This window comes from Stegostoma tigrinum, chromosome 7 (assembly GCF_030684315.1).
Source record: "Stegostoma tigrinum isolate sSteTig4 chromosome 7, sSteTig4.hap1, whole genome shotgun sequence".
In the NCBI taxonomy this organism is placed as follows: domain Eukaryota; kingdom Metazoa; phylum Chordata; class Chondrichthyes; order Orectolobiformes; family Stegostomatidae; genus Stegostoma; species Stegostoma tigrinum.
Genome location: NC_081360.1, coordinates 86,845,800 through 86,862,329, shown reverse-complemented (window position 1 = coordinate 86,862,329; position 16,530 = coordinate 86,845,800). Strand labels below are relative to the sequence as shown.

Here is a 16,530-nt window from a genome sequence, read left to right as displayed (position 1 = left end):
GATTCTGCTCAGGCCTTGTGATCCTTCCCTAATTCTGAAACTAATCTTTTCCACCATGATTTTGATCAGAATCTCTTGTGTCACCCTTGACCACTCAGCATCTGTTCTCTTATCGATCTCAACATATCTTTACTCTCTCTCCACATCACCACAACCTCCCTACTGCAAACGGCCATGATGCATTGTCTACATTGAAGAAACTGTGTCATCCCAAGCTCGCCATACCTAAGTGGGAATAGAAGCTTTAAGGAATGAATGATTTATTTAGAACTTATTTCTCGTATCAATCTTTAGTGAAGCCATATGTCAGTGACAATAAAATATCCTCTGTCCTGCAGATCGATTATAAGAAAGATGCTAAATCCAAACTTGCTTACACATCTGTAGCAGATCGTCCAGATATTCTAAAAGCCACTGAAGCTGCCAAGTTAATAAGTGATGTGAGTATGTTTCATTCTTTTAAGCATTACCCTACAAACTATTATCTTGGCTCAAGTACAGCCCGTCACATGAGTTTTGTCTATTTTTCTTTTCCAGATTGGATACAGGACGAAAGCACGTGAGGAGGCTAGTCGCGGTATAATCAGCCTTGGACGCCCAGACATTGAACTTGCCAAAGAGGTTTCCAAACTTACCAGCCAGGTAAAACAGATAAGGGATTGCATGTCAGAATCTGAAGTAATAACCTTAAAAAGACAACAAGATTGTGAGATTGTTTGAGGCTCCAGACTGTATCAAACTGTATTGGTCCACACTGAGTCATATAAGATTGTAGCAAATATGTCAAACTCTATTATGTTGTGTCAGACTGTATCCAACATTACATTATCATCGTGTCACAAACTACAAGAAAGGCTAAAATCAACCCCAAAAAATTGTGAGAAAATGGTTAGGCTGAATGACTGGAGAGAATCTTATGAATCATGCAAGATGCGACTATTCTAGAAGTTTCAATGTTTATTCTCAAAATTTTCAATTGTGGTTTTAAATCAATGACTTCTTTCTTGTGACAATTCTTACATGTTGATTTCTACCTCTTCCTGCTTTTGTGTAACTGTTGACTTTACAGAGTGTTTGTTGAGATTTTGTACATTTATTTTAAAGTTAATTTTGAAGCTGTGTCGAGAGCACTGTTACTCTCAACTTGTCATGTTTCTTAGTGGTAGCACAATCAACTCTGTAAATGCATGAGTCTCTTTCTTTTTCCAAAAAGGGGAAGGCTGATGAGTGTCCAAATGGGGGTGTTTAACATTATGACATTTTTTCGATAGAGAATGCGCACTGAAGCAGGAAGGCAAAAGCAGAGCCTCTCAATGTAAGATAGTTCGTAAGAAATCACACACAGGATTAAAAAGTAACTTATTACCCAGAGTATGATGAGAGTATGTAATTCACTACCAAAGAGTTTAGTTGAGGCAAATAGTAATGATGTAATTAAGTGAAGTTAACAATTCTCTGAGAGAGGTTCAGCTTGTGGAAATTAATGGGAAGGACACAGGACATAGAACATGGAACATTACAGCACAGTACAGGCCCTTCAGTCCATGATGTTGTGCTGACCTATTATCCTACTAAGGTCAATCTACCCTGCATACCCTACATTTTACTATCCTCCTTGTGCTTATCTAAAAGCCTCCAAAGTATTTGATTCTACTACCACTTCCAGCAGCGCATTCCACATGCCCATCACTTTCTGTGTGAAGAGCCTATCTCTGACATCTCCCCATACCTTCCTTCAAACACATTAAAATTATGCCCCCTCGTAATAGTCATTTCTGCTCTGGGGAAAATGTCTCTGATTATCCACACTATCTATGCCTCTCATCATCTTGTAAGCCTCTATTGTGTCAACTTTCATCCTTCTTCATTCCAATGAAAAGAGCCCTTGCTTCCTCAACCTTTCCTCATAAGACCTACCCTCTAGTCCAGGCAGCATCCTGGTAAATTTCTTCTGTAGCCTCTCTAAAACTACCACGTCTTTCCTGCAATGAGGCAACCAGAACTGAAGCATCATAGAAGATCAAGTGAACATGAAACACTGGCATAGGCAAGTTGAGCCAGTGGTCTGTATTTGTGCTGTGTATTTTGTGTAATGTTTTGTAGCCTGATAGCAACTTTGGCTCTTCATGTCTGTACTAGCTCCCAAAAGAGCTACCCAGCTACTCCCATTCTCCATTTCTGTCTCCGTAGCCCTCCACATTGCAGGATGTTCATGATTTAAAATGTCTTTCTCCCATAGAGGTAAATAATTTAAATGGGAGAGAAAATAATTAATTTGTTTTCTTTAAAGACTATCTTAATAGTAAAGAAGGAATTTGATTTGTTTCTTTGAACATGAAGTCATTGCAATCAGCTTTAAAGACTGTAGTTATAGAATTGTGTTTCCAGATATGATTACTCCTTCCTTCTACTGCATGTAACAATGATGTTACATTCTAGTTAAGTTTCAGACATACTTGCCCAGAAAACATTTTAATCTTTTCGATTGAAAATATAGTTATAACGCTATAGTTTGAGTATTTTAGATGGGTCAATTTTTGTCCAATGTGCACAGGAGGGTTTCCTGACACAGTATGTAGATAGGCCAACAAGAGTCGAGGCCACATTGGATTTAGTAATGGGTAATGAACCAGGCCAGGTGTTAGATGTGGAGGTAGGTGAGCACTTTGGTGATAGTGACAACATTTTGGTTACATTTACTTTAGCGATGGAAAGGGATAGGGTGATACTGCAGGTCATGGACTTCAGTAAGGCGTTTGATAAGGTTCCCCATGGCAGGCTGATGGAGAATGTGAAGTCACATGGGGTCCAGGGTATGCTAGCTAGATGGATAAAAAACTGACTAGGCAACAGGAGACAGAGAGTACTAGTAGAAGGGAGTTTCTCAAATTGGAGACCTGTGACCAGTGGTGTTCCACAGGGATCTGTGCTGGGACCACTGTTGTTTGTGGTATATGTAAATGATTTGGAGGAAGGTGTAGGTGGTCTGATCAGCACGTTTGTAGATGACACTAAGATTGGTGGAGTTGCAGATAGTGAAGGGGACTGTCAGAGATTACAGCAGAATATAGATAGATTGGAGATTTAGGCAGATAATTGGCAGATGGAATTCAATCCGGGCAAATGCGAGGTGATGCATTTTGGACGATCAAATTCAAGGGTGAACTATACAGTAAATGGAAAAGTCCTAGGGAAAATTCATGAACAGAGAGATCTGGGTGTTCAGGTCCATTGTTTCCTGAAGGTGACAACGCACGTCAATAAGGTGGTCAAGAAGGCATATGGCATGCTTTCCTTCATTGGATGGGGTATTGAGTACAAGAGTTGGCAGGTCATGTTGCAGTTGTATAGGACTTTGGTTGGTCCACATTTGGAGTACTGTGTACAGTTCTAGTCGCCACATTGCCAAAAGGATGTGGATGCTTTGGAGAGGGTGCAGAGGAGGTTCACCAGGACGTTGCCTGGTATGGAGGGTGCTAGCTATGATGAGCAGTTGAGTAGATTAGGATTATTTTCATTAGAAAGATGGAGATTGAGGGGGCACCTAATTGAGGTCTACAAAATCATGAGGGGTATAGACAGGGTGGATAGCAAAAAGCTTTTTCCCAGAGTGGAGGACTCAATTACTAGGGGTCATGAGTTCAAAGTGAGAGGAGGAAAGTTTAAGGGAGATATACATGGAAAGTTCTTTACATAGAGCGTGGTGGGTGCCTGGAACACGTTGCTAGCGGAGGTGGTAGACGCAGGCACATTAGCGTCTTTTAAGATATATTTGGACAGGTACATGGATGGGCAGAGAGCAAATGGACACAGACCCCTAGAAAATAGATGACAGGTTAGACAGAGGATCTTGATTGGCGCAGGCTTGGAGGGCCGAGGGGCCTGTTCCTGTGCTGTAATTTTCTTTGTTCTTTGTTCAAGAGTTATAGCTGGGTTAAAGGCAATTATGAGGCGATTAGGCAAGATTTAGGATGCATAGGATGGGGAAGGAAACTGCAGTGGCTGGGCACAATTGAAATATGGAGTGTGATCAAGAAACAGCTACTGCGTGTCCTTGATAAGTATGGACCTGTCAGGCAGGGATGAAGTGGTTGAGCGAGGGAATCATGGTTTACTAAATAAGTTGAATTTCTTGTCAAGAGGAAAAAGGAGGCTTATGTAAAGATGAAGCGTGAAGGCTCAGTTGGGCCGCTTGAGAGTTACAAGTTAGTTAGGAAGGATCTAAAGAGAGAGCTAAGAAGAACCAGGAGGAGACATGCAAAGTCTTTGGCAGGTAGGATCTAGGAAAACCCTAAAGCTTTCAATAGTTATGTCAGGAATAAAAGAATGACTAGAGTAAGATTAGGCCCAGCCAAGGATAGTAGTGGGAAGTTGTGTGTGGAGTCCGAAGAGATAGGAGAGTCACTAAATGAATATTTTTCATCAGTATTCACACTGGAAAAAGACAATGTTGTTGAGGAGAATACTGTGATACAGGCTATTAGACTGGATGGGATTGAGGTTCATAAGGTGGCGGTGTTAGCAATTTTGGAAAGTGTGAAAATAGATCAGCCCCCCAGGCCGGATGGGATTTATCCTAGGATTCTCTGGGAAGCTTGGGAGGAGATTGCAGAGCCTTTGACTTTGATCTTCATGTCGTCATTGTCTACAGGAATAATGCCAGAAGACTGGAGGATAGCAAATGTTGTCCCCCTGTTCAAGATGGGGAGTAGAGATAACCCTGGTAATTATAGACCAGTGAGCCTTACTTCAGTTGTGGGTAAAGTGTTGGAAAGGATTATAAGAGATAGGATTTATAATCATCTAAAAAAGAATAATTTGATTAGGGATAGTCAACATGGTTTTGTGAAGGGTAGGTCATGCCTCAGAAACCTTACTGAGTTCTTTGAGAAGGTGACCAAACAGGTGGATGAGGGTAAAGCGGTTGATGTGGTGTATATGGATTTCAGTAAAGCATTTGATAAGGTTCCCCACGGTAGGCTAGTGCAGAAAATACAGAGGCATGAGATTGAGGGTGATTTAGCGGTTTGGATCAGAAATTGGCTAGCTGTAAGAAGACAGAGGGTAGTGATTGATGGGAAATGTTCATCCTGGAGTTCGGATCCATTTTGGGGCCACTGCTGTTTGTCATTTTTATAAATGACCTAGATGAGGGCGTAGAAGGATGTGTTAGTAAATTTGAGGGATGACACTAAAGTCGGTGGAGCTGTAGATAAGTGTGGAAGGATGTTGCAGCATACAGAGGGACATTGATAAGCTGCAGAGCTGGGCTGAGAAGTGGCAAATGGAGTTTAATGCAGAAAAGTGTGAGGTGATTCACTTTGGAAGGAGTAACAGGAATAGAGAGTACTGGGCTAATGGTAAGATTCTTGGTAGTGTGGACAAGCAGAGAGATCGGTGTCCATGTGCATAGATCCCTGAAAGTTCCCAACCAGGTTGATAGGGTTTTCATCCTTGGAACAAATTTTGTAAAACTCTGCTGCAGTCTCTAATGCACTCAAATTGTTCCTGCAGCATGGCCCCCACAAATTTATTCCTGAAATACCCTAAAATAGCATTTACACTGCATGAGCATTTACAATAGTATGAACATTCTTATCATTTGGTATTCCTTTAACATACAAATCTGCTTTAAAAAAGGTAGAATTTGAGAGATAATGGGGACTGCAGATGCTGGAGAATCCAAGATAACAAAATGTGAAGCTGAATGAACACAACAGGCCAAGCAGCATCTCGGGAGCACAAAAGCTGACTGATGAAGGGTCTAGGCCCGAAACGTCAGCTTTTGTGCTGCTGAGATGCTGCTTGGCCTGCTGTGTTCATCCAGCTTCACACTTTGTTATCTTAGGTCGAATTTATGGATTCTTTTCTTTGACTCAGCAAGGGTTCAAAACAACTTTGTGTCTTCTATTTTAAAGACAGCTTTTTAAAAATTCTATACGTAGTATGATTGGGAGTTAAGTGTTATCCAGTAAGGGACCGTCCCTTTTTATGTTCCAACACATTGTTCTGGGCCCCACTGAGCCTGAGCAGGGACAACCCCAGGCCTTTTGCCAGTTCCTTTGCTTTACCTTGAACCCCAGACCATTTACAAGAGGGGAGATTGTTTGAGGGCTGCGTAAGCTAATTAAAAGCCTGTTGAGGGTTAAAAATGAAGGTGAACTGTGATTTGACCTTGCCATGGATGTTCCAGGGAAAATCACATTGAGTTCTGTACCCTGCATAGTGCCGTTATCTGATCTTCATTTGATCCTAACAGTGAGTTTCAGATTGCTCCCTTTTCTTTGTGATGTGGTGAGTAATCTGTAAGCTGATCAAACATGAAAAACCTATTCACATAGTTTTCAGAGTAATTTTTTCATTATAAAGCTATATATTTTAAAAGCATGTATGCTGTATTAGAAAATTTGTTGAGAGTGTTTTTGGACACTTGTTCTTCTGAGGCACATAAATGTATATACTTTGGGTGAGCAAAATTTGGTCAAAGAAAGGAGTTTTAGTAGCAATTTAAAGGGGGAAAACAGGAGATCTAGAGAGGCAACAAGGCTTGGGGACGGAATTCCAGAACTTTGAGTTTTAGGCAGCTAAAAATACAGCCAGCAATAGAGAAGTGATGGTCGCATGCAAAAGACCAAAATTAGAAAAACTTTTGCAGAAATCCTCTACAAGGATTGGAGAGCCAGAGCTTGTTTCTGAGACAGGGGCGGGGATGAGGACATGGAAGAATGTGCAAACAAGGATGACAACTTCAAATTCAAGCTGAGGTTGAGTAGGGAGCCAATATAGGTTAGAAGCACAGGTGATTAGGCAAAAAATTCATTGTCACAAAAAAAATCACTTATAATGTACCCCATGGCTTCAAGGTCAAATGTGAAAGCCATGACTAAAAGTCATGAAGCAGCATAAACTTTTCCCTGCGGCTTTAGTTTTATATTATAGTAACATTTTAGAGGGAAATATAACCATATAGTGCAAACTTTCCAAAAGAGAATCAGTTAGATACCTGTAAAGAAATAAACCTCTCATGCTCCAGGGATAGGGTGGGAGTGTAGCACTAATTTAGAAAGCTCTTACAATGAACAAGGACAGCAGGATGACTCCTTCTATTATTTGAAGCTGTGTGAACTGCTTAAAATGACGTAGCCATGGCCCAAGATATTGTTTCTTTCTATGGGCCATGTAGTCAATCTAATTTTCCTGGGTTCAGTTTTGTGACATCATATCACCTCTGACATAGTCACCGGATGTTGCTGTACAAGTCCTCTTGAGGAAAATACCACAGTCACTTCTCTGTACGAGAGTGAGTTAATGTACATTAAAAATGGGCTCCAACAGTGCTTCAAGAAAGTACACACATTTCATTTCATAGCACAGTATGTTATACTGCATAATTCAGCCTGGTATTTGAGATGATCCATTCTTTCAGCACCAAGATGCAAGTTTAGATAAGCACACACTTAAACACTTATTATACGCTAAGCAGTTAGTGTATCAATCATCCAACATCACCATTTTTCAGCTAATAAATGCACATTTAAGGAAATACTAGCATGAGGCTTCAATATTTTACCTCAGAAGTGCATATTTAGAGGTAATCTCTACCTGATGAGTTGGTACAAATGACCAAGCAGGTGATAGATGTATGGTGCCAAGAAGTTACACAGGAGTTTAAGACATCAACAGACAGCATGATGAGCAATGAACAGAAGTTACCCTTTCACACCAACATGGACAGTTCACATTTTATATTTCTGTGTATAAGTGACTCCTATTTATGGAAGGACTTTTTGAAACTTCAGTGTTGATTTATATGTAGCAATCTCCAGTATGTGATAATAACCAAAATCCATTATATTTGAGAAATGTATGTCATCTATCATTACATGGCAGAACTGAGCCGTATCCTGCTTCTAACTAGTTATTTACTGACTGGTGTGTAATTCAAATCTGCTGCTGTCCATGTATTAATTTATTGTTCCAAACTATCTATCTCATGCTTGCAATTTCATCCAGGCTACCCATTAATTACTAATTAATGCTGCTCTGATCATACCATCTTGCTACGCTTCATAGGTGGAATATACCAAACAGAAACTCAGAGGTCATGGAGCTGCTTCATATGATACTCCCACGATGAGGGTTGCAAAGAAAGCAAACATCCTCTCAAGCAACGTAAGATAAACATAAGTATCAGAAATCCCTGTATAGTGTATCTATCTGCATTTTATATTCTGCTCCTGGCCTTTGTGCAAATTATCTTGTTGTTGTCAGGGGAGCAAGTGTGCCTCCCAATGTAAATGGTACTCTAACACCAGTTATATTAACACAATGAATTCAATCCAATCAAATAGTAAGATGAGGTAGACGGGAACAAATAGGAGCTGTCCTAGACCAAGCCATCATGCATGGGTTGTTTTGCATTAATGTTTTTTGGCACATTTCTCCCGATAGGATTCAATTCTTGCAATTCAGACTTCCATTTTTTCCAGTGTCCACCGAAGTGAAAACAGAAGCCTAAGATTCGGCAATTTCCATGATTGAGCTGGGGCTATACGAATGTGTCTCAGTATTGTCTCCTCCAAATTATCTGTCACCCAAGGGCATTTTTTGATTCTTCAAGAATAGTCAAAACCACAGAGCCCCGTTGAGCCCCGAAGCTGTCGGTAAAGCTAATCCATTTCTCATTATTTCTTCAGCCTTCTTCTTCTTGTTGTTTCATTTTGCATCACCCCATGATGATACTTGAATAACAAGCTTTTCCTTAAAGTCTGTGCTTCGAATGGTTGTGCATATGCATCTACGACACTGGAATTCTTCTTTTTGAACTTTTGACTTTGTCCGTTTTCTTTGATAAGAGAGAAGAAAATTCCTACCCAAGTGCATCTGTATTTTTCTTCTGTTTGATTATCTTTTACTCTTGAAATTTTGCAAACATTTTTGTAGGAATTCGGGATTTTGAAATGATGAGCCTTGCCACCTGTGTTCCAGGCCTGATATCTGGATGTGGAAGTGGACAGACTAACAGTTTCACTTTTTAAGATTTAATCTGCGTACATATGAATATTTCAAAGAAAGTGTCAAATATAAATGAACTGGCATGATATGAATGTGAAATTAATTCAGGTCTGTGAACAACTGTTATGCTAACATTGCATTCAGGAAGCTGTGATATTTCTATACGTGTCAAACTGCTTCCAGGATCTGCTAAGTGAAACATCCCTATTATCAGTTTTTTTTTCTTTTTGATTGCCCATTTGTAACACATTACCAACTATTTTTTTGGCTCTTCACTCATTGTCATTCCTATTATATACCACCTCCCCAACCTACATCTGCATATGTCTGTTTTCTGTTACCAGGCAATTGCGTTCCCATATCTTTGACATTGTTGATTTTTAAGCTAGTATTCATCATCCTCCCATCCTCTTAATCAATGAGATTTGTCCAGACTGTTCAACTGATTTGATTACTGTTTCTTTATTCTGTTGTGTAACAGACCCAATGATATCCATGTTGGGGATAATTAAGTAACATTGATTTTAATTCATGCACAGATTAAGTACAAAGAGAAGTTCGAGAAAGAGTTTAAGGGACAGAGGCCGAAGTTTGATTTGAAGGAAAGCTCAGGATACAAGTCGATGAAGGATGCAAACATTTTTGCTAGTGAAGTGAGTATCAAGACACTTCCTACTACAATAATTAAATTGTTTTCGAGGTTGGTTAAAGATGCCAGTATTTCTGGGCAGAAAATAAATGCTGTATATTTGGATAATAGTTGTGTAATAATCAACAATCAGGGAGTTCCTGAAATTTAAAAGGCGTTATTTCCATTGCATATTCACCCAGATATATTTTGACATTTAATTTAAAAAAAATTACATGGTCTGAAAATGCAATGATTGGCTGACTTGTGAATACCCCAGTGTCTGGAGGTTTCTGACATTTCCAGCATAGTACAAGCCGTCCGTCCATCGTCCATTCATCCATCGATCCTGAATGTGGAGTAGAACTTCTCCACACCAGCATTGTCCATTACATGGCTGGTTCGGGACCCAGTGTCCATTAGGAAATTTAAATGTTGCATGATTTTAGGGTATCACAGCTTCAAGAAAATTAAAAATGTACCTGAATGGCATCAGACCCTATTTCGCATGGGCAGGAGATGGGGATTGGATTGAAGAGGACATCATGACTGAGGAATGGTCTCAGCAATTTACATTACTGGGTGGGCAGCAGCCATAGTAGCACATTTTTCTTCCTCCTTCAACTTAGGTAACGTTCAGCTCACCCTGCAGACCCCAGCGGAATTGTTGTTGAGGAACAAGAGATGGTGGCAACCCCAAAACAACTAACTGGCTTATACTCTTCAGAACTTCAAAGATTTCAAAGACCCATTGTTCTGTCCCACTCAAAAGCCAACCAGGTGGGCTTTGAAGACTTACAATGGTTTGAAAGGGAAAGGGAGATTGGCTAGAACAGACAGGACAGAGGAGTTTGGGCCACATCAGAGCAACTATGAACCTATTGACAGGCAATGCAGGTATCTGCTGTTATCTCTAATCTTCTTAACAACAGCTCCTTCTCCCAATGGCCCATATGACCCAAGATCTGTAAGAGGGTCAAAGCACCTAAGGCAGGAAATAGTGGAATATCACATGAATGTTTAATTTTTCAGCATAAATTTATTGAAGATGAAGTCTGAAGGATCGCATAGTGAAATGCAGTGGAGAACAAGAGAAATTTGAATTGAATCTTACTAGTGTTGCCCTGCAGGTTAAATTCTGCAGCTAAAATACTTTTGAAACCAATCAGGAGAATAATACGTTTTTTACTTCATATTCCAGGTTATATACAAGCAGGATCTGAAGAAGATGCACAAACCTGTAACAGATATGTCTGAATCCTTACAAATGCAGCATAATCTTTCCACTAGCAAGCTGTCAAGTCAAGTAAGCAACTAACAAACCCATGTCTACTTTCATAACATGTCCTGTCTCACTATAATCTGAATGAGTTAAGGATTAACACTTTTTTCCTTTTCTCATCACTGAAGGGATATCCCTGGTTGTGACCTGCTTATCACTTACCTGTAGTTGTTCTCATCAGCCTCAATAACCATTTTGAACATTGTGTGTCACATTTTTTCTAATAAAAACCTTTTGCATTTTTATCAAGTTACTAATTAGCCACTTCACTGGAAATGTGCTCGTTTTCATCTTGCCTTAAGACTTCTTTTAACACTAACAAATGACTTTTTAAAAAAAAAATCCATTTCATTATTATCATACTTCTTCAGGAAATGAATGAAATCCCTTTTCATCTGCGTGAAAATTAACATTTTCAGATGATTGGACATTTATGTTTTTGTAATGGAAAGCACACAGTGACTGAAGCCAAAATGGCACAATGCCAGTTGGTGGGCCAACCATTAACAAATGTTTCCCATGAATCAGACTTTCAGAGATGCCCAAGAAATTTACAGGCTGTATAGAATTTGTATTGGCCATCATGTGATCATCCACCCAGGTGATGCTGGGTAATTAAATATCATTTGAGGAAGAAAGAAATCAATATTGGTGCTCCAAATATCTCAATGTAGTACTTAATATCAGTTTATCTGTAGAATAATTCAACAACCACAAAGTCTTGCACTTTTATAGTGCTTTTAACATAGCAAAATAATTCCAGATGCTTAATCAGAACATTATCAAACAGAATGCAAGGATATGACAATTCCTCTCTTCAAGAAAGGAAATAGGGAAATCCCCGGCAATTATAGACCGGTAAGTCTCACGTCTGTCGTCTGCAAGGTGTTAGAAAGGATTCTGAGGGATAAGATTTATGACCATCTGGAAGAGCATGGCTTGATCAAATACAGTCAACACGGCTTTGTGAGGGGTAGGTCATGCCTTACAAACCTTATCGAGTTTTTTGAGGATGTGACTAGAAAGGTTGATGAGGGTCGAGCTGTGGATGTGGTGTATATGGACTTCAGTAAGGCATTTGATAAGGTTCCCCATGGAAGGCTCATTCAGAAGGTCAGGAGGAATGGGATACAGGGGAACTTAGCTGCTTGGATACAGAATTGGCTGGCCAACAGAAGACAGCGAGTGGTAGTAGAAGGAAAATATTCTGCCTGGAAGTCAGTGGTGAGTGGGGTTCCACAGGGCTCTGTCCTTGGGCCTCTACTGTTTGTAATTTTTATTAATGACTTGGACGAGGGAATTGAAGGATGGGTCAGCAAGTTTGCAGACGACACAAAGGTCGGAGGTGTCGTTGACAGTGTAGAGGGCTGTTGTAGGCTGCAGCGGGACATTGACAGGATGCAGAGATGGGCTGAGAGGTGGCAGATGGAGTTCAACCTGGATAAATGCGAGGTGATGCATTTTGGAAGGTCGAATTTGAAAGCTGAGTACAGGATTAAGGATAGGATTCTTGGCAGCGTGGAGGAACAGAGGGATCTTGGTGTGCAGATACATAGATCCCTTAAAATGGCCACCCAAGTGGACAGGGTTGTTAAGAAAGCATATGGTGTTTTGGCTTTCATTAACAGGGGGATTGAGTTTAAGAGTCATGAGATCTTGTTGCAGCTCTATAAAACTTTGGTTAGACCGCACTTGGAATACTGCGTCCAGTTCTGGGCGCCCTATTATAGGAAAGATGTGGATGCTTTGGAGAGGGTTCAGAGGAGGTTTACCAGGATGCTGCCTGGACTGGAGGGCTTATCTTATGAAGAGAGGTTGACTGAGCTCGGTCTCTTTTCATTGGAGAAAAGGAGGAGGAGAGGGGACCTAATTGAGGTATACAAGATAATGAGAGGCATAGATAGAGTCGATAGCCAGAGACTATTTCCCAGGGCAGAAATGGCTAGCACGAGGGGTCATAGTTTTAAGCTGGTTGGTGGAAAGTATAGAGGGGATGTCAGAGGCAGGTTCTTTACGCAGAGAGTTGTGAGAGCATGGAATGCGTTGCCAGCAGCAGTTGTGGAAGCAAGGTCATTGGGGTCATTTAAGAGACTGCTGGACATGCATATGGTCACAGAAATTTGAGGGTGCATACATGAGGATCAATGGTCGGCACAACATTGTGGGCTGAAGGGCCTGTTCTGTGCTGTACTGTTCTATGTTCTATGTTCTATGACAAAAGGACATTTTCAAAAGTACCAATGATATAATACAAAGTCAACAAATATAGACCAATGCTTTGGATGTGAAAGTTAAATGTAGCCTTTCCAAGTTTGCTAATGACACAAAACTGACTGGGAGTGGAAGTGATGAACAGGATAAAAAGTGACTTCTGTGTGATTTAGGCAAGTTGAGTGAGTGAGTAAATGCATGGCAGATGCAATATAACATGGCAAAATAAGAAGCTGTCCATTTAGTGTGATATCTATAATCGTGTACTTGATAGCGCTGTTACCTCTGGGACAGAAATTGTGTACTCAAGTCCCATTCCCAAGATACAAGCATCGCATCTACTACTCCTGTGCAGGCCGAAAGTGTGTTACAGTGTCAGAGATAGCTGTAAGGTGGGGGAGGGGAATGTGTAGCGGGACCTGGGTGTCCTTGTGCAATGGTTGCTAAAGGTATGCAGGTGCAACAGGTTCTAAAGAAGGCAAACGGTATGTTGACCGTCATTGTGAGAGGTTTTGAGTACAGGAGCAGGGATATGTTGTTGCAGTTGTACAAAGCCTTGGCGAGACCACACCTGGAATATTGTGTGCAATTTTGGTTCCCTTTTCTGAGGCAGGATGCTCTTGCTCTCAAAGGATTGCAGCAAAGGTTTACCAGGCTGATTCTGGGGATAGTGGGCCTGACATATGAGGAGAGGTTGTCAAGGTTGGAATTGTTTTCACTTGAGCTAGGACTGGGGTATATGCAGGGAGCATGTTCCTGATGGTGGGTGTGTCCAGAACGAGGTGTCACAGTATGAGGATTTGGGGTAGATGATTTAGGACGGAGATGAGGGCATATTTCTTCACCCAAAGACTGGTGAGCCTGTGGAATTCATTACCACTGGAAGTAGTTAATGCCAAAACATTGAATGTATTCAAGAGGCGGCTAAATATAGCACTTAGGGTGCTTGGGATCAAAGGTTACGGGGCAAAAGCAAGATTAGGCTATCGAGTTGGATGATCCCAGCCATGATTGTGAAGAATGGTGAAATGGGTTTGAAGGGCCGAATGGTCACCTGCTTCTCCTAACTTCTGTGATTCTATGTTTCTGATCTGTTGAATGAGATGTTAAAACAGGGTCCTTTCGACTCTGTCAGGACAATGTAAAAGATCCTGTTGCACTATTTTGAAGAACAACAAGGAATTTATCTCTGGAGTCTGGAATAATTTGTATTCCTCAATCAACAATACATAAACAGATTATCTGCTTATTACCACTTTGCTATTTGTGGGAGCTTGCTATGTGCAAATTGACTGCTACATTTCCCACATTACAACATGAACTATCTTTTTATTCATTCTTGAGATGTGACACTGAAGGAGCAATGATATAGTTCCAAGTTGGAATGATTTGTGGCTTGGAGGGATATTTTCAGGTTGTGGTATTCTCACATATCTGCTGCCCTTGTCCTTACAAGTGTTGGAAGTTGTGGATTTGAGAGAGTAAGTACTTCAAAAGTACATAATTGACTGCAATAAGTCTTTGGGGTATCCTGAATCACGTATAGCACTTGATAAATGCAAGTCTTTTTTTTGATTTTAAGGAAACTCCTTAAGATTTTCCTACTATAGCTATTTAAAGAGTTGTCTCAGATTGAAACATTTCCTCCACCTCATCAAAGATCTTTAACAAACACAAGTATTTAAAATGGAAGTGTAATTGTAGGAAACTTGCCCATTAAATTTTTTTTTCCACAATAGAAATGTTTTTTCTGACTACTTTCAAACATTAATTTTGCTTTTTGTACAATATCAGGTTTTGTAATTGTTATTTTATTTCTAAAACCTCTTATTTAATACCTCTGTACAAATCATTATAGCTAACAACAAAAGGTAATCTATTAAAATGAAACCAGCTTGTTAATGGTTGCTTTATCAGCCCTTCCATGTAAATGGCATTTCTCAATAACTACTTCTATTTTCACTTAGAAATATTCATAACATTGTGTGTAATTCCACAAGCCATAATCCATCCCCCATAGCCCATTTTTTTGATTGGATTTCTTTATTGCTTTTTGCATTTTAATTGTTTAATGGAATATTTTTTGTGAGCACCTTTCTGTAGATGGGTCACATTATTCAGACTCTGTAGTCTCTGTTATTGAGGTGGTTTTTGACCCTCCCATAGTACCTGTACAAGAAGGAGTTTGAGAAGAGTAAAGGTCACTACCAATTGGTGTCCGATTCACCCGAACAAATTCATCTAAAGGAAGCAACTGAGTTACAAAGCCAAGTAAGTCAGCTGAGGAAAAATGAATGTATGTTCATGTGCACATATGACTTTAACTTTGTCCCCAGTGTTCAAACTCATCCAGTACCAATAAGCAGCAAGTTCTCCAATTTGCTAAAACATGACCTGTTGCAATGTTCCAATATGAACCAAGAAGAAGAGTTTTTCTGTAGCCTGTATTTTAAAATGGTAAAACTAAAATTAAGGTCAAAAGGCTATTTTTTCATTGAACCTGTGAGTTTAACATAATCGCTCTTTCTTACTGTTTCTTTAAATTGTGGCTTCATCCCCATTTTTACTTCTTTCCTTTGTGCCATTAAAAGCTCCCTAGCCGAAGTACAATGAGCTGAAGCAATTGTCAGACAGTGTTTCATGCCATTTTACTTTGGCTTTATCTCCCTCATTCTAAGAAGATTTCCAGCTTCACTTTGACACCACTTCCAGGTAGTTTGGCTGAAATGGATAAATCACCACATGGGCCAAAGCGGTGTTTCCAAAAATTGCTATTTGATGTTACAGATTGATAGGGGACGATAGGATTATAATATCATACTGTCAATGGAAGTGGCAGCTTTAACACAAAATTATAATCTGGGCAGTTCTAACCAACATTTTAGTTTTATTTTCTGTTCATTTTTACAACAGGAAACATTGAGACACAGTGAGGGTTGATTTTCAAAAAAACTTCTGTTATTAGAAATGTCAAATTCTACAATCAAAAATAATTTCAATTATTTAAGCTTTTAGTTCACTTTCAAAATATTGGAGCATTTCATTCTGTTCTTATGAACACATGACATTTCTTTAACCAACTATTGAGTTCATATGTCATGAAGCACATTCTCTTTCAAAGGATAGATCTGCCCTTCTTAACGTTTGTAATGGAAAAAGACAATGTTTTTATAAACTCTTGAAACAGAGTATGATGTAAATTTTGGACTACAATTGCAACATGTAAAGCTTAATCTGTTATGAAAAGTAATCATGTTATACATTTCAGGTAAAATACAAGGAGCAGTATGAGAAAGAAAGAGGCAAGGCAATGCTCGACTTTGAGACACCTGTTTATATTACTGCTATGGAAACTCAGCACATGCAGAGTGAGGTAAGGTCAAGAATTAATTCC

At 39.8% G+C, this 16,530-nt stretch overlaps 1 protein-coding gene across 24 annotated transcripts in view; it reads left to right on the top strand.

Moving 5' to 3' along the window:
* Positions 1-16,530, top strand: part of neb (nebulin) — a 275,824-nt gene that overhangs the window by 212,957 nt on the left and 46,337 nt on the right. For 23 of the 24 annotated variants that reach the window (XM_059647492.1, XM_059647488.1, XM_059647498.1 and 20 more), the window contains 7 exons: positions 339-440; positions 538-642; positions 8,074-8,172; positions 9,555-9,668; positions 10,845-10,949; positions 15,303-15,407; positions 16,405-16,509. In XM_059647492.1, coding sequence (XP_059503475.1) covers positions 339-440; positions 538-642; positions 8,074-8,172; positions 9,555-9,668; positions 10,845-10,949; positions 15,303-15,407; positions 16,405-16,509 — 735 coding nt within the window. The remainder of the gene's footprint in view (positions 1-338; positions 441-537; positions 643-8,073; positions 8,173-9,554; positions 9,669-10,844; positions 10,950-15,302; positions 15,408-16,404; positions 16,510-16,530) is intronic. The other variant, XM_059647499.1, reaches the window with a different exon arrangement.